General features: G+C 50.4%; 9 protein-coding genes across 9 annotated transcripts; 4 read left to right on the top strand and 5 right to left on the bottom strand.

Moving 5' to 3' along the window:
* Positions 1 to 130: 130 nt before the first annotated feature.
* On the top strand, positions 131 to 1,147 carry IAR55_003242 (uncharacterized protein; the record flags this gene model as incomplete). The annotated part of the gene is made up of 1 exon (XM_066946349.1): positions 131 to 1,147. One exon carries the CDS (start codon positions 131 to 133, stop codon positions 1,145 to 1,147), a length of 1,017 nt encoding a protein of 338 aa, XP_066802741.1.
* A 4,748-nt stretch (positions 1,148 to 5,895) lies between these two features.
* Positions 5,896 to 10,386, top strand: IAR55_003243 (plasma-membrane proton-efflux P-type ATPase; the record flags this gene model as incomplete). The annotated part of the gene is made up of 17 exons (XM_066946350.1): positions 5,896 to 5,989; positions 6,069 to 6,238; positions 6,303 to 6,400; positions 6,461 to 6,628; positions 6,719 to 6,875; positions 6,936 to 6,971; positions 7,038 to 7,314; positions 7,366 to 7,417; positions 7,474 to 7,894; positions 7,955 to 8,275; positions 8,331 to 8,779; positions 8,838 to 8,921; positions 8,973 to 9,025; positions 9,095 to 9,295; positions 9,358 to 9,445; positions 9,510 to 9,646; positions 9,710 to 10,386. The coding sequence occupies 17 exons, from the start codon at positions 5,896 to 5,898 to the stop codon at positions 10,384 to 10,386; spliced, it is 3,483 nt and encodes a 1,160-aa protein (XP_066802742.1).
* Positions 10,387 to 11,332: 946 nt separating this feature from the next.
* IAR55_003244 (uncharacterized protein) lies at positions 11,333 to 12,310 on the top strand (the record flags this gene model as incomplete). Its single annotated transcript, XM_066946351.1, has 5 exons — positions 11,333 to 11,362; positions 11,500 to 11,639; positions 11,869 to 11,967; positions 12,041 to 12,128; positions 12,272 to 12,310. 5 exons carry the CDS (start codon positions 11,333 to 11,335, stop codon positions 12,308 to 12,310), a joined length of 396 nt encoding a protein of 131 aa, XP_066802743.1.
* A 674-nt stretch (positions 12,311 to 12,984) lies between these two features.
* Positions 12,985 to 15,387, top strand: IAR55_003245 (uncharacterized protein; the record flags this gene model as incomplete). Its single annotated transcript, XM_066946352.1, has 11 exons — positions 12,985 to 13,409; positions 13,483 to 13,578; positions 13,707 to 13,872; positions 13,956 to 14,095; positions 14,158 to 14,259; positions 14,324 to 14,618; positions 14,689 to 14,776; positions 14,838 to 14,961; positions 15,016 to 15,070; positions 15,132 to 15,313; positions 15,363 to 15,387. 11 exons carry the CDS (start codon positions 12,985 to 12,987, stop codon positions 15,385 to 15,387), a joined length of 1,698 nt encoding a protein of 565 aa, XP_066802744.1.
* Positions 15,388 to 15,765: 378 nt separating this feature from the next.
* IAR55_003246 (uncharacterized protein) lies at positions 15,766 to 16,825 on the bottom strand (the record flags this gene model as incomplete). The annotated part of the gene is made up of 3 exons (XM_066946353.1): positions 15,766 to 15,786; positions 15,859 to 16,044; positions 16,181 to 16,825. 3 exons carry the CDS (start codon positions 16,823 to 16,825, stop codon positions 15,766 to 15,768), a joined length of 852 nt encoding a protein of 283 aa, XP_066802745.1.
* Positions 16,826 to 17,427: 602 nt separating this feature from the next.
* Positions 17,428 to 18,194, bottom strand: IAR55_003247 (uncharacterized protein; the record flags this gene model as incomplete). Its single annotated transcript, XM_066946354.1, has 3 exons — positions 17,428 to 17,475; positions 17,534 to 17,713; positions 17,817 to 18,194. The coding sequence occupies 3 exons, from the start codon at positions 18,192 to 18,194 to the stop codon at positions 17,428 to 17,430; spliced, it is 606 nt and encodes a 201-aa protein (XP_066802746.1).
* Positions 18,195 to 18,916: 722 nt separating this feature from the next.
* Positions 18,917 to 19,594, bottom strand: IAR55_003248 (uncharacterized protein; the record flags this gene model as incomplete). The annotated part of the gene is made up of 2 exons (XM_066946355.1): positions 18,917 to 19,126; positions 19,226 to 19,594. The coding sequence occupies 2 exons, from the start codon at positions 19,592 to 19,594 to the stop codon at positions 18,917 to 18,919; spliced, it is 579 nt and encodes a 192-aa protein (XP_066802747.1).
* A 411-nt stretch (positions 19,595 to 20,005) lies between these two features.
* IAR55_003249 (uncharacterized protein) lies at positions 20,006 to 20,597 on the bottom strand (the record flags this gene model as incomplete). Its single annotated transcript, XM_066946356.1, has 3 exons — positions 20,006 to 20,063; positions 20,154 to 20,417; positions 20,485 to 20,597. The coding sequence occupies 3 exons, from the start codon at positions 20,595 to 20,597 to the stop codon at positions 20,006 to 20,008; spliced, it is 435 nt and encodes a 144-aa protein (XP_066802748.1).
* Positions 20,598 to 21,756: 1,159 nt separating this feature from the next.
* On the bottom strand, positions 21,757 to 24,155 carry IAR55_003250 (uncharacterized protein; the record flags this gene model as incomplete). Its single annotated transcript, XM_066946357.1, has 5 exons — positions 21,757 to 21,874; positions 21,949 to 22,149; positions 22,221 to 22,397; positions 22,475 to 23,444; positions 23,510 to 24,155. 5 exons carry the CDS (start codon positions 24,153 to 24,155, stop codon positions 21,757 to 21,759), a joined length of 2,112 nt encoding a protein of 703 aa, XP_066802749.1.
* Between the last annotated feature and the right edge of the window lie 314 nt (positions 24,156 to 24,469).

Genomic DNA, 24,469 nt, shown 5'->3' on the forward strand with positions numbered 1-24,469 from the left:
CGTTCCCACCGGGAACCTGAATAGGAACAAGAGCGGTGTCAGTGGGAATCCAATGATTATACCATCAATGGCTACGAACTATTCATCCAGTCCATGCCTGCAGGTTGCTGCAGCTTCATCGAATCGCGATATGCCACAGACTCAAGCCTCCACTTCGAGCTCATCGTATTCACCTTGGATGCTCAGTCTTCGAGCGAAAGCGCTTCGAACAGCTGCCAGTGTAGCGATAGGATTACAGCATTATGCGGCTCCTGCAGCTCCCTCCCCAACCACGACAGAATGGATCGATGCGACCTTGGGCGATCGACAGGGCAAGAACTTGATACGACTGGATATCTACCATCCTGACAAGCCGAATGGTGGTAAGGCTATCGAAGGGAAGGGAAGACCGGGAATGATTGTGTTTCATGGAGGAGGATTTGTCATCGGGAATGGAACGGACGATGCCCGTTGGGCTACCGCAGCCAATGACCAACTGGGAGCAGTGGTGATCGCTGTATCGTATCGACTCGCCCCCGAGATCCCCTTCCCTATCCCAGTAGAGGACTGCGCTTCTTCGATTTTACACGTGTCGAGCAATGCTTCGCGATATGGCATCGATCCTTCACAGTTGCTAATCGCTGGATTTTCTGCAGGCGGAAACCTTGCTTTCGCCTCGTATCATCTCCTCCATTTCGCTTCAAACTGGAAATACTCTCTGCCCGCCCCGCCACCACCAATCAGGGGTATCGTCGGTTTCTACCCGTTACTCGACTACACTCGAACGAGAGAAGATAAAAGGGAAACGTCTATCAAGCCTGAATTCGCATTACCAGCTTCTCTCACGCATCTCTTTGACACATCGTATCTCCCCCCTGGAACCGATTTGAGGGACCCGCGAGTCAGTCCTGGTATCGCTCCGGACGAGATGATCGACAGACTGCCTCCGGTTCACCTGGTGCTGTGCGAATATGACATGTTATGCTCCGAAGGTCTGGATTTCAAGGGCCGTCTGGAGAAGAGAGAAAAGGTGGTCAGTTGTGGAGTAGTTGAAGGGGAGAAGCATGGTTGGGACAGGCCTCCTCCACTAACCCCCAAACCGACCGTAGCGGTTGAGTATGCCGAAGCACTGTCAGAGGTGAAGAAATGGTTGCAGGCAGGCTCATAAGATGAACAAGACCTAGGAAGATTTTATGGAAATTACCGTTGTACTCACGATGTCCTGTCCCGTGCACCATGTTACACCGACGCTGTCCACCAGATCGATGCTTGTGGTGACTGCATGGCTCGCTTGCTGTCCAACAGATGCAAGAGAGCTAAATTACAGACTTTTCGAAGATTGCGAAGGGAGACGAACAATCAAGCCCCAATGACATGTATGGCGCATAGGTGACGAGGAGTACGCATCATTCCTGACATCACGCTAAAACCGTTCTACAAAGATCCCTCCCCTTTCGACTCCATATGTCGACTTACAACGTCTCCTTTCGATTGGAAAAGAACCCTCATGCATACCCAGGAATGGTGTAGGGGCTCATCCTGGAAGATCGCCTCAAACTGCTAGCTTTACCTGTCTTCACCGAGAGCGACCCAGAGCTTCTTGGGCTTCGACGGTGATTTGAATCTCCCGATGGTGGCTCCCCTTCGGAGAAAACTAAAGGGTCTAGTCTTGCAGGAAAGATGTCGGCGTATGCCACATCATCATCATCGATTACCCTTTCATTGCCATTTTCATCCAAGATCAACCTGAACAGTCCGATGTTCATACGTCCATTGAATTCTTCGTTCGTTTGGCGCTCAAAGCCTCCGTAGTCGGGGTCGATCGCGATTAGAACATTGGTAGGCCGCATGCTGGGCGATCCTCTTTCCCGACAGAATGTGTCGGTCAGACTGTGTCAATGGCTTGAGAGATTAGCATCAGGCTGGAGTATCAGGAGATGCAGTGCTTGAGGACTTGGTAGTTACTCACTCCGTTGCGATATGGCAGGACATTCTTTGGGTTGCATCCGGGAAGTCATCGATGATACTCTGTGTGAATCTAGATGCTTGTTCCGGTCGAAACATCGGATTCAAAATACGCATTGAGCCGTTGCAATCGATGCAGCCGCTCAGTACACCTGGGGCTGCGCTGATCAGCCTATATTCGGCATCCCCATGGTCCCGACTCTCGAAAGATATCGTGAACGACTGTCTCCCGTTGTTGGGGCGACGGCCGTCTTCTTCAGAGCACCCGTAGGGACAAGTGATGGGAGCTCTGTAACCATGGACGTTGTTGCCATGATCTGAGAAGTAGCGAAAGTCCGCTTCGGATGGGCGGACGAGGGCGACGTTGCTTAGATCCTGGGCAGACGGAAGGGAGCCTTCTGACCCTTGTATGGCATTAGGATCGGCTTGAAGGGCTGAGTCCCTCGTGTGAGATGAAGAGTTGTCGCTCATACTTAGAAGTGGTCAGTGTAATGCGTCTGTCGTGTCAAGGTACGTTAAAGGTCCTTTTTTCGCAGAAAAGTCTATGATAGAAGAGATCGAGTGGCGAAATGTTAGTGACCGACTTTCTATCGACACTGGTGCATTTGACTATCCTTAGATCCTCACTCGACCAAAGGAGGTCGAGTTCGATATCTAGCCCTCAGCGTCATCGTGGGCAACTTTCCTTTGATCAAGGACCCCTAGGGTCTTACATGCTACACCCTCCACACTGATGGGTCTCGGATCGTCTGTGTGCGGAGCCCAATTGTTCCCCAAACAAAGTCAAGAAATACATGCTCGAGAAGGCGGTATTACAATTGGTGCTATTTCTGAATTGTGAAGATAAACCACCGGAAGACAGGATATTCGCGAAGCATGACAGGTCGCTAAGAAGCACTCTCACGCTACGGCGGGGACCTGAATTATCACTAAGAGCGGTGTTAGTGAGGTGGCTTACACCGCATACGGATTTGTAATGGTATCAAGCGTTACAGCTAACTCTTTATGTCTTGTAGTACGATACGAAATCCCCAACGTTGTCAACACGACCACAGCTGTGGCCTTTGCGTGGCTCTCTCACCGTTTTGTGCTGGGTTCTGACATAGGGGCGAGAGCTATCCTGCAATCCTGTAAAAAGTCTAAAACGAAAATGTAAAGTGCGAAAAGAATTCGAACTTGTGAAATGTCAGCTCACTCGTGGCCTTGCCAAAAGGAACATTGAGACATGGTCAGGGGACACAATTTGGCGAGGGGTCATTCCGGACATGGTCGTTTATATTCGGTCCTTGATCTCGCGTCAACACTCGGCAACATCCAAGACCAGTGACAGTTCACAATACTCAAATGAGGCCATCGCTTCCTCCTGTTACCTCGTCTACTCTTTCAAATGATGCTGTCCTGTCCCGAAGTGGCACTATCACGATCCTATAAGTCACTTCGTGGACTCGAGAGTCAGCCTTCGAATCTGCGAGTTCAGATACGTATGAGAGAAGTATGTCGCGCGCCATCTGATCGACTTTATTCTCATTCACATCTCTGGCTCACAAAATCGCTATAAACAAGCATGCCTCTTTCAAGGTCTAAACTGTGATATCCTCTTTCTGGATGACCTTCTTCCCCATCCTTCGCCGATAGCAACCAGCCCTAGTCTCGGAGCTCTCAGTCTGACCTCTACCTACGATGCTTGCTGGAACCTGCCTTGCTCCAGCCTGCTGTGCTTGCTTTCTTTTTCTTGGAACTTGCATGGTCGGAGTGTTTGCTTTTCGAGTGCGAGGTACTGGAAGAACCTTTCGTCTCCTTGGAGCCGAGCGGCAATTGGACGGTAGCAGGAAACATTTCGTATACAGCGTTACCATATTCTGTATCCCATTCCGATGTCTGTGACCACTGACCGGTCCCAGAGAGCCGCACCGCGTACGGCTCCGTGCCCACTATCTCTTGGAGACCCTCAAAGGCTTGAGACTGGACATCAATGTACTCCTCTGGCTCAAGAATACCCACCAAGGCTGACACCGGCTCGGAACGTGAAACCCGATCGGATGGGATATTGTCAGCGATGGCTCTAAGGAGATTGAAGTGTATCAGACTTCACAAGACTTGAACCATCAAGGATAAGAATACTGTACATACTTTCTGACGAGTGGACAATTTTCTCTCACGGTGAGACCATATCTGGCATATGTATTCATGATCTCATTGGTAAGGTTTGTAGCCAAATCGAGATCGAATCGTGGATTACGCACTAAGATGCCTTGCCCACGACCGGGATCGAAGCAGGGTGTATACCAGGCGGCTGTTGCGCTCAATAGGCGATCTACTGGGTAGGCAGAAGACGACACTAAGAATTTTTGACCGACGTATCACTGCTTTTTGTACGTGACAAAAGGCATATCTTATCTGCCTCTCCCAACCGCGACATGAAAGGACAATTTAATTCTTTTGATTCTTGTCATCTATATCATGTCGTGATCGTTCTAATTTAGATCACTATGAAGGATCAATCGAGCGGGGACAAGGGCGCTGATCCCATACTCCCCCTGTCTAAGAAAGCAACTCTGTTTCAGGCCAATCTTCAGACTGCGATCAACAGAGGACAGGCGTCATCATAAAAGTCCGGTTGTTGTAATGAGACTTTGAGGTCCTGTCCATGAATTTTCCCAGCGCGTCCAAAGGAGAAAGGAGGTCGTTCACACGAGATGATACGATTCAGTCGGATCCCATCGGGCCTACAATCTGTGCTATTTCCGAATGGTGATGACGAACCACGGAAAGACAGGACACTGACTTAGCACAGCAAGAACTTGAAGAAAGACTCGTGTCCTGAGTCGGGAAAACACTGTCCAAAGGAAGAAGATGACGGGCTGGCCAGCCCATTGCGGACACGACATTCTTGAATGTCCCTTTCTGATTTGATATACAAAGAGCAGCAATCAAACATGTTGAAAGGTGCAAAAACGCAAGGGGACATCAAGGGAATCGCCGTTGAGTCCCAATCTCAACAACTCGGCAACATGTGGTTTAACAGTTCCTAAATCTTACCGAGCACTGGGATCCGATATCGCAGTGTTCAAAGAAGGAACAAGACCTAACGAGAGTGAAAGAATAGGCGTGAAAGACCTCACACCGGAGACGAACGTTGCCACACACTGCCACTGCCACACTGTCCATCCTCGCCTTGTGCTTCACGAACGAATCAAACACCTCGCTCCAACATGCTTGCAGCACAGCTGGTGGGAAGGTCTCGTTTCTATACAGATACCTCTTCGAGGAAGTATTGCATTCTGACGGAAGTGCCATCTCGGTGCTGTGTGTACGATTCGCACGAATATGGAAAGCTATTGGTGCATCATACGGTACATGCATGCTTCACGAGTTTCATGCATCAAACGTTTTCCCTTATCCGTCCTCTGTCACCGGTTAAATGCGGGAACCGTACAATCTTACAATCAGGCCCTGAAAAAGAAAGGAGGGGTACCACGGAAATGACGTCTTTGTGTCCGGAAATAGAGCAATGACATCAAACAGTGACAGACTGACAATATCCCGTTTCTTTGTTTTTTTTTTACCGTAACCAGCTGCGTTACCCTCTGCTCTTGACTGTCTGTACGAGTAGTACTGTATCATTAACGCCGGCAGATGATGACATGCATTCTGGCCAGGGGAGAGGGAATGAATGGCATGTGAACTATCCCGAAATAAGATGGTCGAACCGAACTATTATTGACCCCGTCTACGTCGTCCGTCCGTCCGTCCTTGCATCCATCCAAGTTCCTATGACAACATCTTGATCTCAGTTCGTATCTATCTTTAGACGGACTCTTGTTACCTTTTGCTACACTCTTCGCCAACATCCAGCTGTGTTGGATGCTCCTTTCTTGAACACATTAGAGCTGAAGAGATCAGACCAAGGAGTGCGAGGAAGAGAAACCTTCCGAGGTACAATCAGTCAGGATGGCTCTCACACATAGGAAGAACGCGAAGAAGGACCCGGAGAGCGGGGATGCCGAACAAGAGCAGAAACGCAATGAAGCAGAAGAGAAGAAGAGTGAGTATAGTCGTCAATTGGCTAGGTTTTTTACCGTCAGATTCGGATGTCGACTGACACTTCCGTGACGTTTGAACAGAATACGAGGGAGAGGAATACGATGTCCTCTTGCGATTCGTCGCGGATCAACAACAAAAGTTGAAGAACAAGAAGGACGATGATGGAGAAGATGACGAGAAGGATGTTAAGTACACTAGGAAGTGGTATGCTCCTTGGAAGAAGACCAAGGTGAACACTGCCGGCAAGAAGGTGAGCAACCAGCATTTCCTTTACTCAATCGTCACTCAAGGCTAAACACATTCTTCTATTATAGATTCCCTCGGGATGGCTCGAGACCGATAGACAAAAGGGTATCTCAAACTCGGACGTCGAAGAACGTCGAAAACTCTCCGGCTACAATGAGCTCGAGAGGTGGGTCCATCTCACACATCCCCTTGACCATGACTGATAATGGGACGTTCCACCCTTAAGCCCCTCCGAAAACCAGTTCATCAAGTTCATCTCATACTTCCGTGGTCCTATCCTTTACATCATGGAACTGGCTGTGATTCTCGCTGCCGGTCTTCAGGACTGGATCGACTTCGGTGTTATCATCGGTATCCTGTTCCTCAACGCAGCTGTCGGTTGGTACCAAGAGAAGTGAGTGGACTGAACAATCTCGCCCCAGCGACTGGTGTGCAATCATCACCACCGAACATAATTGACCTGTTTCCTTCTTGCTTTGGCTAGACAAGCTGGAGATATCGTGGCTCAGCTCAAGAAAGGTATCGCAATGAAAACCACGGTCGTGAGAGATGGTCAAGAACAGGAAATTGAGGCAAGGGAGCTGGTCCCTGGTGATATTGTCATTCTCGAAGAGGGAAGCACAATTGCCGCGGACGCCAAGGTGAGTCGAGCAAACCGTATTACCTGATCGTTGCACTGACGCGGCGTTCTGCCTGCATAGATTCTTGGTGAATACAGCGACAAGGATGGTTCCAAAGTGGGTCATTTTGTCTTCACTACTCACTTTTGTAGCGACAGAAGCTGACCACTTCTTGATTAACAGTCAAAGGCAATCCTCGACAAACACGAAAAGTCAAAGAAGAAGTCTGGTAAGAGCGAAGACGATGAGGGATCCGATGACGAGGACGATGGACCAGACAAAGGTCCCTCTGTCTGTTCCGTCGATCAGTCTGCTATCACTGGTGAATCGCTCGCTGTCGACAAATTCGTTGGCGATGTCGCCTACTACACTTGTGGTGTGAAGAGAGGAAAGTGCTACGCTGTCGTTACCGTTCCTGCGAAACAGTCATTCGTCGGAAAGACCGCTGCCTTGGTATCTAGTGAGTTATCCCAGCTCTGTTTGTCATAACGTATATTTACCCCCTGTGTAGGCTCCAATGAAATCGGTCATTTCCAGATCGTTCTTGGAGGCATCGGTACCACGTAAGCTGCATTTGCTGTCTGTTGTGATTTTTGCCACGCTAATTCACAGCTTTCAGACTCCTTATCATTGTAGTGGTATTCATCTTCATCGTCTGGATCGGAGGATTCTTCCGCGGAACTAGTATTGCTCACCCGAGGGATAACAACTTGCTTGTCTACGCCCTTATCTTCCTCATCATTGGTGTGCCTGTCGGTCTCCCAGTCGTCACCACTACCACTTTGGCAGTCGGTGCGGCCTACCTTGCCAGACGCAAGGCTATTGTCCAGAAACTCACCGCTATCGAGTCATTGGCCGGTGTTGACATCTTGTGTTCTGACAAGACTGGTACTTTGACCGCCAATAAGCTTTCTCTTAACGATCCTTATATCGCTCCGGATGTCGATCCCAACTGGTTCATGACTGTGGCCGTACTTGCTTCGTCGCACAACATCAAGGGTCTCGACCCCATCGACAAGGTCACGATCGTTGGACTGAAGGTGAGCGAGATGTGCAATCCTTCCGTATCATGTTCCGCTCTGACAATGTTTTCCGTCCAGGACTTCCCCAAAGCGCAGGAGATGCTCAAGGGCGGTTGGAAAACCCACAAATTCACACCTTTCGACCCCGTATCCAAGCGAATCACTGCTGAGGTCGAGAAGGACGGTAAACACTTCACTTGTGCCAAGGGAGCCCCTAACGCTATTCTCAAACTCGCCAAATTCGATCCTAGCACCGTCGCAGCTTACAGGAACCAAGCCCAAACCTTCGCCACGAGAGGATTCAGGAGTTTGGGTGTGGCTGTCAAGGAAAATGACAAGGAGTGGGAGCTGTTGGGCATGTTGTGTATGTTTGACCCTCCTAGATCAGACACAGCAAGGGTGAGTCCGATATCGGCTTTCGTAGAGGTGGTCAGAGTTGATCTGGATCTCGCAGACCATCGGCGAAGCACACGATCTTGGAATCAGCGTTAAAATGTTGACTGGTGACGCCGTTGCCATCGCAAAGGAAACCTGCAAGCAATTGGGGTTGAGCACAAACGTTTACGACTCAGAGAAACTCATCGGAGGTGGAATGTCAGGCTCGGATATTCGTGACTTCGTGGAAGCGGCAGACGGATTCGCTGAAGTCTTCCCGGAACACAAATACCAGGTGGTCAATCTACTTCAGGAGCGAGGACACTTGACCGCGATGACCGGAGACGGTGTCAACGACGCACCATCATTGAAGAAGGCGGACTGTGGTATCGCTGTCGAAGGTGCTAGTGATGCTGCCCGAACCGCTGCCGATGTAGTCTTCCTTGACGAGGGTCTTTCAACCATTATCACTGCGATCAAGGTCGCGAGGCAGATCTTCCACAGGATGAAGGCGTATATCATCTATCGGTGGGTTGGATTGTCATACTCAGCCTAAAGACTCTATTAACGATCTTCGTCCTGATAGTATCGCCCTTTGTGTGCATCTTCAAGTTTATCTTATGCTGTCTATTTTGATCAAGAATGAGACTATCAGAGTCGATCTGGTTGTGTAAGTAGACGTTGGCCCCTTAGACTTGTACCTGGCTGACGATAAGTCCAGCTTCCTCGCTATCTTCGCCGATGTGGCAACAATCGCTATTGCCTATGATCGAGGTGAGAGCACACGCCTATACGCTTCAGTAATGCATCATTTGTGTATTTGATGCTGACTCATCTCCTCAGCTCCTTACGCTCATCAGCCTGTCGAATGGCAACTCCCGAAAGTATGGATCATCTCCACCGTCATGGGTCTGCTCCTTGCCGCCGGAACTTGGATTGTCAGAGGAACACTCTTCCTCGGAAACGGTGGTATTATCCAGAACTTTGGTTCCGTTCAAGAAATTCTGTTCTTGGAGGTTGCATTGACGGAGTCTTGGGTAATCTGTGAGTCGTGTCTGTTCGTTATCAGTCGTGATATTGTGCTGAGGTCAGATGACCTTCTACAGTCATCACTCGTCTTGCACAGGAGCCTGGTACACCTAATGTGTGGCCGTCGTGGCAACTTGTCGGTGCGGTCTTTGGTGTCGACATCTTGTGAGACATCCCCCGACTATACGCAAGTCCGGATTTGCAGCTGACTTCAATGCGAATGATATAGGGCCTCTCTCTTCGCCCTCTTTGGTTGGATCTCTGGACCAGCTCTGCCCGATGAACACAGAGGTTGGATCGACATTGTCACAGTCGTCAAGATATGGTGTTTCAGTTTCGGTGTGACTATCATCGTCCTCTTGGTCTGTGAGTAAACTGATGATCTTGACCTCGGTAAAGACACACTTGCTAACCTACGCGCCGGACTAGACCTCATCCTCAACAAGATCCGATGGCTTGACAACATCGGTCGTAAGACCCGATCGAAGAAGAATGAGAAACTGGAAAACTTCCTTACCGACCTGCAAAGACTCACAATTGTCCACGAGACCGACCACACAGGCTCTTACTACCGATTCGCCAGCGGAGGTGCCACTCCAGGTGAAGCTCAGGGTGGCACGGACGACAAGAAGGCTGCTGCCAAGGACACTAAGACCAAGAGCAATGAGAAGGATGCCAAGAAGGACAAAGATGAACCTAAAGATGGCAAGTCCGACGATAAGGGAGGAAAGTCGGTCAGCTACGAGAAGGGCGAAAAGGGCGATGGTGCGGGACAAGATGACGGTGCTCAAGCTCAAGAAGGAGAGAGCGGCGCCGCTGAAGGTGACAAGACCCTTAACGATCACCATGGTGTAGAACATACCGACCACGAAGGGAAGAGGCAAGAGCACAACGAAGTGACCAAGCAAGCCGCTCATCAAGCCGGTGGGGGCCAGAATCAAACCCAGGCTCAGAAGGCTCAGGCTCAGAGCCAAAGTGGCGGTATCGGGGATTATTCCCTTGGACCTAGGATCGGTGGCGGCGGCAGTGGAAGTGGAAGTGGGAATGCGAGAGAGACTGGAACGGATGATAACTCTAGCGAGGGCACTCATGTGGATCCCAACTAGGCAGGCGTAGTGGGTGGATCAGAAGCCATCGACAGGGTGCGTAGAACGAAATAGGAGGATAGGATAGATGGACTTTCGGCTCGAATAGATCTGTAGCGAGTAATCCTGAAACCGAAATCGAAACTCATAATCACATAATCAATACAGACTCTGAATTGACCTTGATAATTCTCGTGTTTTTATCACGGACCGTTTAGCATTCCTCGGCATGTATGATTTGGCTTGGACTGCTGTCCAATGAGCTCCGAGATTGCACACTGAATTGACGGCGGTGCATCGGCTCTGCCACCAAAAATCAACGGAAGTGGTAACGTAAGACTCTTGGATGCGATCGAAGAGGATTGATTCCAGGAGGATGGAAGTGCAAACTCTCTTTCCAACTTGTTCTCCCCTTCACCAGAACGATATCACGGTCTCTTTTACCCGAGTCAGTCGGTGAGATCCTGGATCCAAGGTCATTCATAAACTCCCGCTGCCTCAAAACGATAGATTATGCCACGCCACTAGCTACCTGATTCGGTAAATCAGCTAAACCTCCGTTGAAGTGATGGGTACATGACGTCATACGTCATCGTGATCTTTTCCCAGAGACACTTTATTGCTCCACTGTTGTAGTAGATGATAGAAGCACACCATACCATTATCACCACTACTACTACTGTTGAGAGAGCACTTACGTAGGTCACACACTATTACTACCGCTACTACCACTACTACTACTGGCAATTGCAGAGTGAGTGCAGTCAGTGCAGTCAGTGCCCCCCCCCTTTTGCATCACGTCACGCGGTCTTTTTAGATTGGTCAACCGGCTACTGTATAAAGACAGATCGACGGAAACGCTACGTATTTCTCTTCCTTTACTTCTCTCCACTAACAGTAACTCATCGATCGATCTAGCATTCACTCGACTCATCGACCTACCAACAATAAACAACTGAAATCGATAATGTCGTCTCTCCCCCCTCGCGAGCCTGCTGTGAGTCCGTCCTTTCATGCACCTCTCATCGAGAGAGACAGAGACACCACATCGACAGAGTAGTATCGAATGTGATGCTGAAATGTACGATCGCCGCTTCTTTCTTTCCATCCCAATGGTTGTGACCGCGCACACAGGCCGACCCCCACTCCCTCTCTCACACTGCCAACCTCCAACAGGCCACCTCCAAGGTCAACCGATTCGCAAAGCGGGACCCGGCATTGTACCCCCTCAGCGCGATCGTGGTCGGTATCTTCGGTGTTGCGGGATACTTTTTGTGAGTGTCGCGGGTATTTCCCTTTTTTTGTTTTGATGGTCGCCTTCCACTGCTCCACTTCACCGTGGTGACTTCGTCCGTGTGGATGTTGCGACGTTGAGATGGAGTCATCTGATCGCGCTCGATCCGGTGTCTCAAACCTGCCAACCCTTTTCCTACCGTCAATCCGACAAAACACAACCTCTCCAGTGCGCAATCAAGCTTGAGCTAATCATACCCTCCCGCCCAGCTTCACCAAAGCATCTGAGCCCGATGCCACGCGAAAGCTCGCCCACACCGGTATGGTCCAACCCTGGGACAACGCCGCCAAGCACGAGACCCACCCATCGTAAGCTCAAACAAAACATCGTCGGCTGTTGGACCCGCAAGTAGCTGATCCACTTTTTTCATCCCCCCCACAGTTCAGTCGCTCAGTTCAAGTACCGATACAAGACTCGAGATGGACACTATGAGGACGCTCATCCCACTCTGAACCAAACGGTCGAGTCTGTAAGTCATTGCGCTTTGTCTCTACACGTTTGTCTGTCCTACCCATCCGCATTAAACTGGTCTTACGCCCCCCGACCGTCATCTTGTCCTCTGGTCCGTTCCGCGCTAACCCAACCTGCCACTCGTGGCGATGAGGTTTTTAGCTCAAAGAGAATGCATCGTCCAAGTTCCGAACTGTCTAAACTCGTCGATCAAGATGGAGTGATCGACGAGCTGGCGAGACGAGGAGACCGACACGATGACGACGATGAGCATTTGGGAGGAGACATGTTTGGATTCAGATTCGAGTGGCCGCATTGATAGTCTGATCAGAAGTTGACAAAGGGAAGAAGGATGAAGGAAGGAACAAGGAGAACATGGTTCATTGTGACCATAACATGTATCTGTATGCAGTAGTCGACTACTTGGTGAACTGCTCAACGCTTCTACGAAGTTTCGTATGGTCCTCCTTCGCACTTTTCGTCATGGAAGCAGTTAAGGAACCTTCGGCGCAACGCCTCTTCGAAGCATTATAAAACGATTGTATTAGGGATGTGCCAGATTTGTAATGCCGTGATACAAAGCAGGTCCACCGAGCCATTACGCGTGGAATTCTGACGCCCTGACGCGTTTGTGTCTTTGTTCATCACCTTTCACCTCGACAAAGAACGACCGCACAGAAACAGACCGCAAGGCGATTTGGTAGTCGTATTGATTCCTTCTTCGCAGCTACACCACGTCGTGAAGTCCGTACTCGTTATTACACAAGGCTGAACCTTGTATCGACACTGTCAACCCATCCAATAACGATAAAATCCAATCCAGCTGTAATTTCACCCACCCCGCTCGGTCCGACCGACCCCACCCCTCTCTCCCCATGGCTTATAGACCTCAACAACAGGTACCTGGTCCATCCTCTTTTCCCCATCAGCAACAACAGCAGCAGCAGCAGCAGAACATGTTGAACCCCGCCGCTTCCTCCCTCGGTATGGGTGGCGGTCGTACTTCCCCCATGCCAAATGTACCTCAAGTCGCCCAACCCAACCTGGGTCAACCAGGATCCAACACCCTTCCTCCGTCTATGTCCTCCTCTTCCGCATCTTATGGACAGCCGATCCCATCGTTGAGCCCGCCCATCGGTCCAGGAGGCGGTGGCGGGGATAAGGGACCTGATTATGTGTATTTCGAGAGGAGACCCAGTCAGTTTGGAGATGCGACGCAGGGGAAGGCGATGGCTGCAAAGATGAAATTAGAGTTGTTTTACAAGGAAGCGGTGGAAGGTGTAGTAGGCAGGAAGGAGAGGTGAGCTACAGTTCCTACTCTGTCTGTCAAGCACCACAAAGAGCCAATGTGGCTGATGCTTCGGTTCTCGTAGACGAACCACACTCGAGAAGCAGCTCGCTGCAGACGCTTTGACTCCCGATAGTCTCAAGGCGAGACAGCTTTTAGCATTAGGTCGAAGAGAGTCAAAGTGAGTAATCGCGCTGTGCGTTCAAGTCACTTGACTGACAACTCTCTGTTCCATCTCCACTGTCTCCCATCGACCTGTCCTCGCCGCACCCTATGTTTTGTATTTCTCCTCTCATCTTGGCTACCTAGCTACCTGCGTCTGAGACGTACTCGGATCGGACTCGAGGACTTCCGAACCGTCAAGGTCATTGGAAAGGGAGCTTTTGGAGAAGTCCGACTGACGCAGAAGGTTGACACCGGCAAAATCTACGCGATGAAGACCTTGAAGAAGAACGAGATGTTCAAGAAGGACCAAGTGAGTGTGGCAGAACCAGGCCCAACGGTATCGTGAGGTACAGACACCAGGTAGTGAGCGCTGACACCGACCTTCGACGATAGCTCGCCCATGTACGAGCCGAACGTGATGTCTTGGCGGAGAGCAACTCGCCCTGGGTCGTTCAGCTGTACTACTCTTTCCAAGATACCCAGTATCTCTACCTCGTCATGGAATTCCTACCAGGTGGAGATCTGATGACCATGTAAGTTATGTCGCTGCGATAGACAGGCATGCCATTGACCAAAGCTAATGACCATGAACCAGGCTGATCAAGTACGACACTTTCTCGGAGGACGTGACCAAGTTCTACATGGCGGAGTGCATCCTCGCCATCGAGGCTGTTCACAATCTAGGCTTCATCCATCGGTCAGTCAGCTATATGAACTGACCTGTCCCTTAGCAGCAACTGACACAGCACTCCCTCACGTAGTGACATCAAGCCCGATAACATCCTCATTGATGCATTAGGCCATATCAAACTGTCTGATTTCGGTCTGTCCACCGGTTTCCACAAACAGCACGACTCCGCGTATTATCAGAAGCTACTTGGCGGAGGAGATGTTTCCAACAACCCCAGACATTCGCAAGCCGGGGCCAACAATGGGGCGCGGAACAGTGTCATGGTCAATGCTATCAACTTGACGATGACGAGCAAACAGGATATCGCGACTTGGAAGGCAAACAGGAGGAAGCTGGCTTACTCAACCGTCGGAACGCCAGATTACGTGAGTGCCCAGGATCGCTGACATTGGGAGACTGGGTGGCGACAAAGCTGACATTGAACGGTATGATTAGATCTCGCCTGAAATCTTCCTGCAACAGGGTTACGGAAAGGAGTGCGATTGGTGGTCGTTGGGGGCAATCATGTTCGAGTGTCTTGTCGGTGTGTCACTGAGCCCTATCTTTCGAGGCTGAGGCGTGGTTGACCATTGGTACGCTTCCAGGTTATCCACCATTCTGCTCCGAGAACGCACACGATGTCTACAGGAAGATTATCGACTGGCGGAATCACCTTTTCTTCCCTGATGATGTCCATCTTAGTCGAGAAGCTGAGGATCTGGTCAGACGGTGAGTGGTCGCGGCAGTATTCGTGAGATGTCTGTACTAATGATGTCGTCTTAGCATGTTGTGCGAATCAGAGAAGAGATTGAACGTTGAGCAGCTCAAGGCTCATCCTGTGAGTATCATCTCATCTTTTGACAGCCCATATACTTATAAAAGACGCTGTACATCACTAGTTCTTCTATGGCGTCGACTGGTCCACCATTCGTGACATCGATGCCCCTTTCGTGCCTCATCTCCGCTCCATCACCGATACATCCTACTTCCCTACCGACGAACTGGATCAGGTCCCAGAGGTCCCCTCGGGCGCGGACACAAGTGGAGACGCGAAGAAGGATTTGGCGTTCTTGGGATATACGTGAGTATTGGGTTTACTCGAAGATGGCCAGGCGCTAATCAGTGGATAGATTCCGACGATACGAAATGCTTTGATAAGGCGCATAATAGGTGGGCAGTGGTTTGTACAATACGATATTACGAGATGGATATTTGTACCTTGACGGATGAGTCGAGAGTCAACGGTTATTTCCTGCCCGACAGATAGCCAGGGCTAAAACGTCACAGGTGTTCATGGAAAAGTCAAGTCAATGGTCCCAGAAGCTCATTGTGTTACAGAAGCTGTTCGTGAGAAGAAACCATTGCATCATCTCGCAACACGTTCAGTGTATGGAGCGGCAGGGGATCGCCTTTTGTGTGTGAAGGGACGGTTCTGAAAGCATGAATTGTCATTGTCCATGGATAAAAATCGGAAATTGTCTTTTCACAGCCATCCGAATCTTCTACAAGTTACTGTACTTCGACCGACTTTACCTAGACCAAATTGGCGTTATTCTGTGATTCAGACCAAATTCTCAGCTCGCGGTGAAGGACAAGTTGCTATCTTACATAATCGAGTCAACTCACCGAGTCGACAACTGGAGCGGTATATTTCTCGCAATTGTCAATAAGACATTTGGCCGGATCGCAGACGAGCGAGAAGGCACCGTCGCCGTTGTCTGCGGTGATGTAGGGTGGCGTGATGGGTGAGAGGTTGTAGTCGATCGTGATTTGGCCGGTCAGGTTGCGCAATGGGTTGACTTGGATTCCGCACTGCGACGATGATGAAAGGACGTCAGTCCGGGTCATGTAAGCGCGTACAGGTCCTCAGAACGATATGAATTCTACGGGGAAGCGAACTGTTCTCGTGTCACAGAGAAGAGTATCGGACAAAGTATACTATACTCACATGAAGACTGAAGACGTCGACATGCGACCCAGATCCACCCGTCAACGCCTTCTCCTGAATCGTCCAATCGAAGTACCTCTCCACATCATCTTTCGGAACTTCAGTAGCGTTCAACACCACTGTAAAGTTGGCGGGACCGACCACAGTCGTGTTCGGGGCAAGAAGGTATGTCTGGTTGCTGACCGTTGTGAATGCGGGAATACCGATGGTGATATTTGCACTTTGGGTGAGATTCACTATGGGTAAGGTGGTGTTCGCGATAGTGGGAATAGGAGAAGAAGACGTAGCGGTTGCAGTGGCTGTTGCATTGGCGAAGGAAGTGGAGACGGCCACGGTAGTAGGGATCCCAAAGGAGGTAGAGATGGACACGGTCTTGGCGGTGTTCACAGACGTAGAGAGCCAGACGGTCTTGGCGGTGTCGAACGAGGTAGAGAGGGAGATCATTTCGGTGGGGGCAGGGGCAGGGTCATTGGGGGCAGATGTGAAGGCGATCGCGATGGTGGTCTCAGAAGGAGAAGGCCTTTTACAGGTGGACGATTTGACTTTGCTCGAGAAGGAGTATACGGGCGGGTACGGGCTCGCCACGATAGATGGCACGAACAAGAGTCCGGCACCGAGGAGGGACAAAAGCGAGGGAATGTGCATGTTGAGTGGTCTGACTTGCTGTGGTTCAGGTTGAATGATGTATGGTCAGAACCGGCTCGTCAGACCTAGGGCAAAATGATACGGTATCGAGCCTCAATACTTACAGTGTGATGTTATGCCAAGGTGGTGGGATAAGTCAACATGTTCATGCATTCCGACCTGCAACTACTCTATCTAATACTCTTGCATCTCGGTGTCAACCAACACTCAACCTGCCCCGGTCAGAAGATCGGGCTGTGCAGCCCTGTACCCCGTTTCATGACGGAGAGAGGCGTCTCTCGCACTCTACGCCAAGATCTGCTGTGGTCTCAGACGCGTGTGTAGTCTGTTGAGTGCTGGGGGGACGAGGAGAATAACCATCTCACATTTGCGACCGAGGTACTGTGACACAGCCTTGATGAGACGGACGGACAAGAAGCCCGAGTGGCATGGTGTAAAAATAGCACACTTTCTGTGTCAACGGACACACGTCGCGGATCGCCAATCACAGTACTAACTTACACTGAACTAGCACATATTGAACTCGTCATGGACTGCATGCTGGCATCACATGAGTGCGGAGGACCTCCAACCCGACGGCATACTGCTGTACAGACCCATCTCTAGACGTCCTTGAACAATTCGTCAGACGTGACGGCCTTGGCATTGGCCTAGGAATTGCGAAGGCGTCAATTTACCCCTTGTCGGCCAATTTACATGTCCACTCACCGAGTTGATGACCGGCCCGACGTAAGGACCACAATCTCGGACCATGCATTGTGCGGGGTGGCAAGTAAGATTCAGACTGTTGTCTGCATTGTCTTTGATGAGGAAAGGAGGTTCAGTGGTCATCTTGAAGTCGAAGATGACAGGACCGTTATCGAGACGGGCATTGACCTGTGCGCCACACTGCGGACGATCAAGTGAGGATCAGTCTTTCATCTCATGTAGTATCTCTCGAGGTCAAGGGTCACATCTCATTGGAAGATTCTCCATGTAGTGGCACACTCACGTGAAGGCTGAAGACGTCTAGATCTGCACTACCGCCGGCCTTCAACGCCTTTTCATGAACGATCCAGTCGAATGTCTCTCTCACATCGTCGGCCGGATTACCCGTCGCATTGAGCAAAATGGAGATCCCGTCCTCAGGATTGACCTGTGGAAATTTGGAAACCAAATCCTTGGTCCAGCTCTCATTTGAGATAGTGGTATCGGGAGATAAGAGGAGCACGATCTGGGCACTATGTTCGAGATCGAGTCGGACGACACTCCCGTCCAGAGAGTGGGAGGTTTTGAAGGTGTCTCGGATATGGTGGGTAGGGGTGGCAGTCACGTAGGAAGTGAACGCAGAGAGGACGCTGAGGACCGAGAAGAACTCGGTAGTTCGCATATTTGCAACGATGATTATGCAATTTGAGACTTTTCAAAGTAAGATGTCGCGGTCCGACGTTCGATGAGTGCACTGCACTGCAGGATTGTATCACGGCTTGATGCTCGTGATGCCGTATCTTGAGAGGGTATTCAGCATGGGTGCTCTTATTATACTTCGGTATAGACTCTTCTCGACCCTGTGGCGCCCTGCTTTCCTTTCAGTCTGTCACTCCTGATTGAGGGAGAGACATTCCATAATATAAAGGAGGACAAAGTGAGGGGATTTGCCACGAGGACGCACTCGATCCTCCTTCGATGCACCAGAGGGGGAGGTCTTCAAGGCGAATTACGGACGTCTTCTATGCAGTGAACATATCTCTGAAGGGAGTATCCGGATCTGTCTGGAACACTGACAGTTGCCAAACAGCACACTTTCACTCTATAAAAAATCGCTGTCTGTTCACAGTCTTCCTCTTCACCAAGACAGGGTCTGCTGAGTAACTGTACAGTGATTGTACAATACTTGCATGTGTTGTACTTGTTCGTTATCATGGACAAGATCACGGTCCTACACCTAATGCTATCGTGTAAAGACAAGGGAGGAGTTTCAGTCAATATGGCTTCGTACTGTACTACCAGCCTCTTGTTTTCACTTCCCATACCAGGCTCCTGGGGACACATACGTCGCGTTGTGCTGCGCAGAACACCCAGTCCGCCAAAATGTCAGTGCCCATCTTTCGCTCAGAGCTCAGTAGCACTGACAGAATCGATCACAGGAGCGGTATATGCGCCACAGTCTTTGACTAAGCACTTTGCTGTGTCGCAAGTGACCAGTACATCGTTGTTGTCGTGGTCTTTGAAGATGTAGGGAGATGCGGTCGACAGCTTGAAATTGTATGCGCCTTGATCGCGCGATCCGAGACTGAGCTCGGTTTGAGCTTGAGCTCCGCACTGCGAGTCTCATCAGCTATCATGACACCACTGATAACTTTAACTTATGACCCGATGTAAAGGTAGTTTGACTTCGGTGGCATGATTAGTTGCGCTCACGCGAACACTGAAGATCTTCAGATTAGGATCCCCTCCCTCTTTCACCGCTTGCTCATGGATGATCCACTTGAACGTCGTTCTCACATCATCGGTCGGATCACCAGTGGCGTTCACCTGGATGGTGAAAGGATTGTCGACGAATCCATCCCGCAAACCAGGACTACAGCTCGATTTCCCCAGGGTGGTGTAGCCAGGCAACTGGATCATGACCTGGGCATTGTGTTCAAAGTCGACGGGAACGACACTCCCATCGGGCTCTGTGGTGGTCTTGTATGAGTCCCGAGTATCGATGGCGTGAGCAGGGACGGCAGAAATAGGAGGTGCTCGAGCGAGAAGGGCGAGAAAAGAGAAGAGGGCGCTGGTGAGCATTGCTGGAGCTGAACTGTAAGGTCGACCGGGAAGTACTTGGTTGTTACACTACGAAATTGTATGGTAATATAAGGTCTTTGTATCAACACACCTGCACAACTACCCCGTATGGTAGGTATGGGTCATACACATGACACCTGATACTCAACAACCGTAAAAGGAAGGCCCCTTTGAACAAGGGGTCAAGGAGGTCTCAATCCTCCTCAGGGTCGTCTTGACGGGCCTTCAGTGTGTGCGGTCTGCCGCAAACAACCAGGAGACGGGCAGTACATCAATCACAGTCTGTCATATCTCAGCGTGAGTGCACGGATGATGGCTAAAGCGTGACTACAGTACTGCAGTTTCCCACCAATGTCTTTCACAAGTCGTCTCTGGATATGCCCGTGAATAGATGACCGAGGGTCCTTTGTCCTAGACACGCCGATCGATAGGATCGTTGGAAAGCCATCGCTCCGTAGTAAGTCCAGACCTGATAGTTCAAACGGGTCAGCATCCACGATCCACATTAATCGCAACATGGCGGACGCGATCAACATCTGGGTACACCAGATCTGCTCACCTCTCAGCAGTGCTGACGATCGCCTTGCTGATATCTAACCTTGGCGACAGTGGAAGGTTGTATTTCATCGTTTCTGGTACAGAGTATAGTCTCCTAGTAGCCCCCATGTCCGTATACATGGAGAAAGCGTCGGGGGTGTACCGGTGCCAAACGACCCTCGAATAGGTATTTCCGACTGGCAGAGAGCCGTCTGGCCTCAAGTACGCTGTTTGAGTTTCTCGAAAACCGTCTGCTTGTTCTTCAGAGTATACGAGCCGTAACAACCTAAAGAGTTAGTAGTTCAGCCTGCATACAGTATGAGGATGGGGATGTCGAACCTGTCGAAACTCACTGACAGGCATCTCTATCAGTCTCTCCACTTTCTGCGGAGCTTTTAGAGGGGGCGAGACCGGTGTCAGCAATGGCAGAATCGGAATCGGGATGAGTGTGGGCTTTGGAAGACATCGAACAATGCCGAAGAACTGTAAGGCTGGCAGTGTACTACAGTAAGTTATGATATTATGTGGGTTGAAGTACTCCTGTGACTTGTGAGCGATGAAGGTGTCGGATCGACTGCGAGTATATGCGACATGCGGTGGACAGAGTTATATATAAGCTCCCCTCTGCCCGCTTCCTGCTTTCAGTACTTCACAGCGAGTCTGCTCTGACGCTGTACCACCTATGTGACGATACGTCAACCAACCGTTATTCCTTTCACTCGGCCGAAGTCCAGGCTCTTACCTTTCTGTTGTACCTTTCAACAGACAGAAGACCTATCTGCTACAGCAAGCCGGATCACACCTATCTCGATTGTACGAAACACTGTACTTGTGCCGAGCAGAGATGGATGCAGAATCTGCGTTCGGAATGACGGTCCAGAGTACTTCGTCGTCACAGGTGCGCCTGTGGAAGTCGAGTGGAAACCAATGGCGTTGTGGATGAGATTGCTCCTGTCGGCCCTTCTCCGACTGAGCAACGGCACCTAGACATCGGAGTTGATTGATTACAATCCAGAGTTGAGGAAGTCACTTGGCAGTCTCACGCAGTTGTTTCACATCAGGTAGAGAGAAGGATATCGTACTACAAGCAGAACCACGATGACAGCGTGGTCTCACGGTCGGTACGAAGCTGACATGACTCGGACTTCCTGGTGAAAGTCATCCCTTCTACTATGAAAGCGATCATCCAGTCTGGACATGTACACATGCTCGACAAAAATGCTTTGTCAAACGACCACATGCATGTATTGTATACGCTGGAGAAGGAGGTTGCTGCTATAGATGGTGGTGGGATTCTGTGGTGGCAGTGTGCGTTGTACGGCCACACCTTTCATTCAATGGAGGACAAAAATCCTCTGATGCAAATGAGGTCATGGACGTTGGGCGATACCTACGATGACGCCCAACTATGTCTTCTGATGTCTTTCAAATGATCTCTTCCAACAGATATGTCGCACCTAGTGGGTTATAGCACGAAACCCACCTAGCAGTTTCTGTGAGCGAAGAGTCTCCTGTGCATCCTAAAATCTCCGCGCCGCCAGCCATTTGGACCACTTTTTATGACACGCTTTTGACATCCCGTCGTTGTCTGTCTGATCAACCCAAGAGATACACTAGTGGTAGTGCTACATTATCCTGCACCTGGTGTCCATCCCTGTTTCGAGAGCTTGTTCCTTCGCGGCTTCCAGCTCATTCTCCTTTTGTTTCACCTTGACTTCTCTTGGAAACCACTCTTTCATGAATCTGTAATCCAGGGCAGAATCAGAAGATGCCCAGATAGGGGAGCAGTTCGTTCGAAAAGCGGAGAAGGAACTCACTTCATCACCGCGAGATCCAAGGAACTTCTGTTCGCTAGCAAGACCACCTTCGAACGGCACAGTGGACATTCTGCCGTGCCAGCTTTCTGCATCTTGACCAGACATCGTACGCAGAATAGGTGTCCGCAATTCAACCTGATGGGCTTGAATGCTATGGAAGTGCATATCAGACAAGCGTAGTCGTCCAAACTGGGCAGGATCCTTTGCAGCATTGTCAGTCACCACCATATGGTTTTTGAGGAGCGATGGACAGGATCAGTTGGTGCACTCACGGTAGAAGAGTAGTAGTGAGACTCGCGAGTAAAATGTGTGGCAGTGAGGTGTTGTAGGACGTCCAGGTTGATACGTTGCCGTCCTTGTCCACTTGATTTGAGAGGGAAGATCTGACGAGGTTGGGAAATCCTGACGATGCGGTCAAGGCAGTCCGCTTGTCGTGTTTCTTCAATATCCTGTTTGTATCCGCATCAGCTACCCTCATGGCGCTTATGACAGGGCGAGGCTATACGGTATACCCTGATCCACTCACTTTCTAGCCGCATTGATATTGGCCAATTGGAACCTTTTCAGATCCAGCAAAAGCACGTTCAACCTCAGAAACTCTTCCCAAGCTTCTCTCACTCTCTTTCCCTTCATTGTCCTCCTGTCTCCCAGACCCCTCTTGATCACCTCGTCGGCGAATCGCTTCAACCGAGCTTCGGCCTGCTCCACCGTCCTCTCTCCTCTATCTCTCTCCGCGGAAGACTCGAAGATCTCAGCTTCGATCCATAAGGTAAAGATCTCTCGCCATGCGTAAAGATCTTTCTTCGATGTCTTGGAAGGAGTTGTATGTGTGTCGGCCAGTGTACCAATAGTTCCACCACTCATCGGTCTGAAGGGTGTGGGTAGTATCTCGATGCTGGATTGAGGGGATATCGAGTGAGATATAGTGGAACAGAGTGATTCGACGGACGCACGGAATGCCTCTTGCTGTTCTGAGTGGAAGGCGGACAGCGATGTCAGAGCGGTCGTGAGAAGGGAAAAGAAGGCAAGGTCTGAAGAAAGCGGAATCACGACCTCTCGTTGAGGTGTGGAGGTTAGAGACGAAGGGGATGCTTCTTGAACAGAGGGTTCGTGGTCAAAGACAAGTGCTTGAAGAGAGTCGCTTTGGAGTAGCAGGGGCTCGTCATTCACAACGGCATCCCCCAATGAGAAGTCCTGCATTCCGTCGTGAGGATCTGCACCACTTGAGATTGCCCATATTGGCGATTTCGCTTGTCGCATCCGATTGAGAGTAGGACTGGACGGGAGGACAGGACTCTGAAAACTATTGAACGGTCGAGGGGTAGTATCGGACAGTCGCTTCAGTTGTTCCACCTTTGAGCTATCCTCATCCTCTTCCTCTGTCTCCGATTTTTCAGTGGAAGCCGATCGCAAAGATGAGCCGGAAAGATGCGTATTTAGATCCAAAGAGGGAGGTATGTGGAGTCGAAGTTGAGGTACAGGGTGATTTGCATCGCCTGACAAGTAGGCATTAGCCTCAATCGCTTGCTCGTTTACCATACGAATCTGGGCCCATACTCACCTGCCAATACGTACTCCGCTTTCACAGCTCCAAAATGGTCTGCGACCGCTTTGCTTATGACCGCCACCTTCTCGAGACCTTCTTCTGCCCCCCTGAACGTTTGAGGTATCTCGCCAGATGGTCCCTCGCAGCCGCTAGTCCGTGCTGCGATGAGCTCGGCAACACTGAGGGGACGCACAGTCGCACCATTTGGGTTCGCCCTTGAATTGTTTGTTTGCGATTCCTCGGAGGGCAATGTGAACCTGAAACTTCGTTGTTGAGCTTGGGCACTGCTTTCCGGGGCGAGTCCAACGTTTTGGTCCACATCAAGCACAAGGCTCAGAACCTCTGATTGTGGTTGGTGACGCGATCGGGACGATGCTGTCCCATTCCGTGTTGTTGTGGAATTACCTCCGTCTCCCTCATACTCAGATGCCCTCACCTCCCCCTGCGTCAGCTTGGCAACACGAGATTGACTGGCCTGTTCCTCCACCTCCGTCACCAAAAGCTTGTGCAAGACCTCTTGGGACAATCCCATAGCAGTAAGTTCGTTTACTACATCCTTGATTATCTTCTTGAGTCGACGATACTCTATGGCCGATGATTTCCATTCGGGTGGAAAGGACGAGTCTTCCAGGATCTGCTGGAACTCTTTGCCGTACTTCATAGTGATGCAGGATGTACTGGACAGTCAAGGCCTATCCGTGGGTGCGACTGGTACGTGGCGAAGAGGTCGACGATGCCGTTTGAAGTGAGCAACTCCCGATCATCGACTTGCGTGGAGAGGACGAGCTGGTGTAAACAAGAAGACGAGATTCGTCTCTTGGCAAGGTGGGAGCTGACTCAGTGACTAATGTGTATAACATTGAGACTGCTCCCTCCATTTCGCATCTATTTCCGGATCTCGTTGCGAGTGATCGACAACGAGGAAAGACAGGTCGGGACAAATTTCACGCACTTTGACGCACGTTCCTTCGATTC

Source organism: Kwoniella newhampshirensis, chromosome 6, assembly GCF_039105145.1.
Source record: "Kwoniella newhampshirensis strain CBS 13917 chromosome 6, whole genome shotgun sequence".
In the NCBI taxonomy this organism is placed as follows: domain Eukaryota; kingdom Fungi; phylum Basidiomycota; class Tremellomycetes; order Tremellales; family Cryptococcaceae; genus Kwoniella; species Kwoniella newhampshirensis.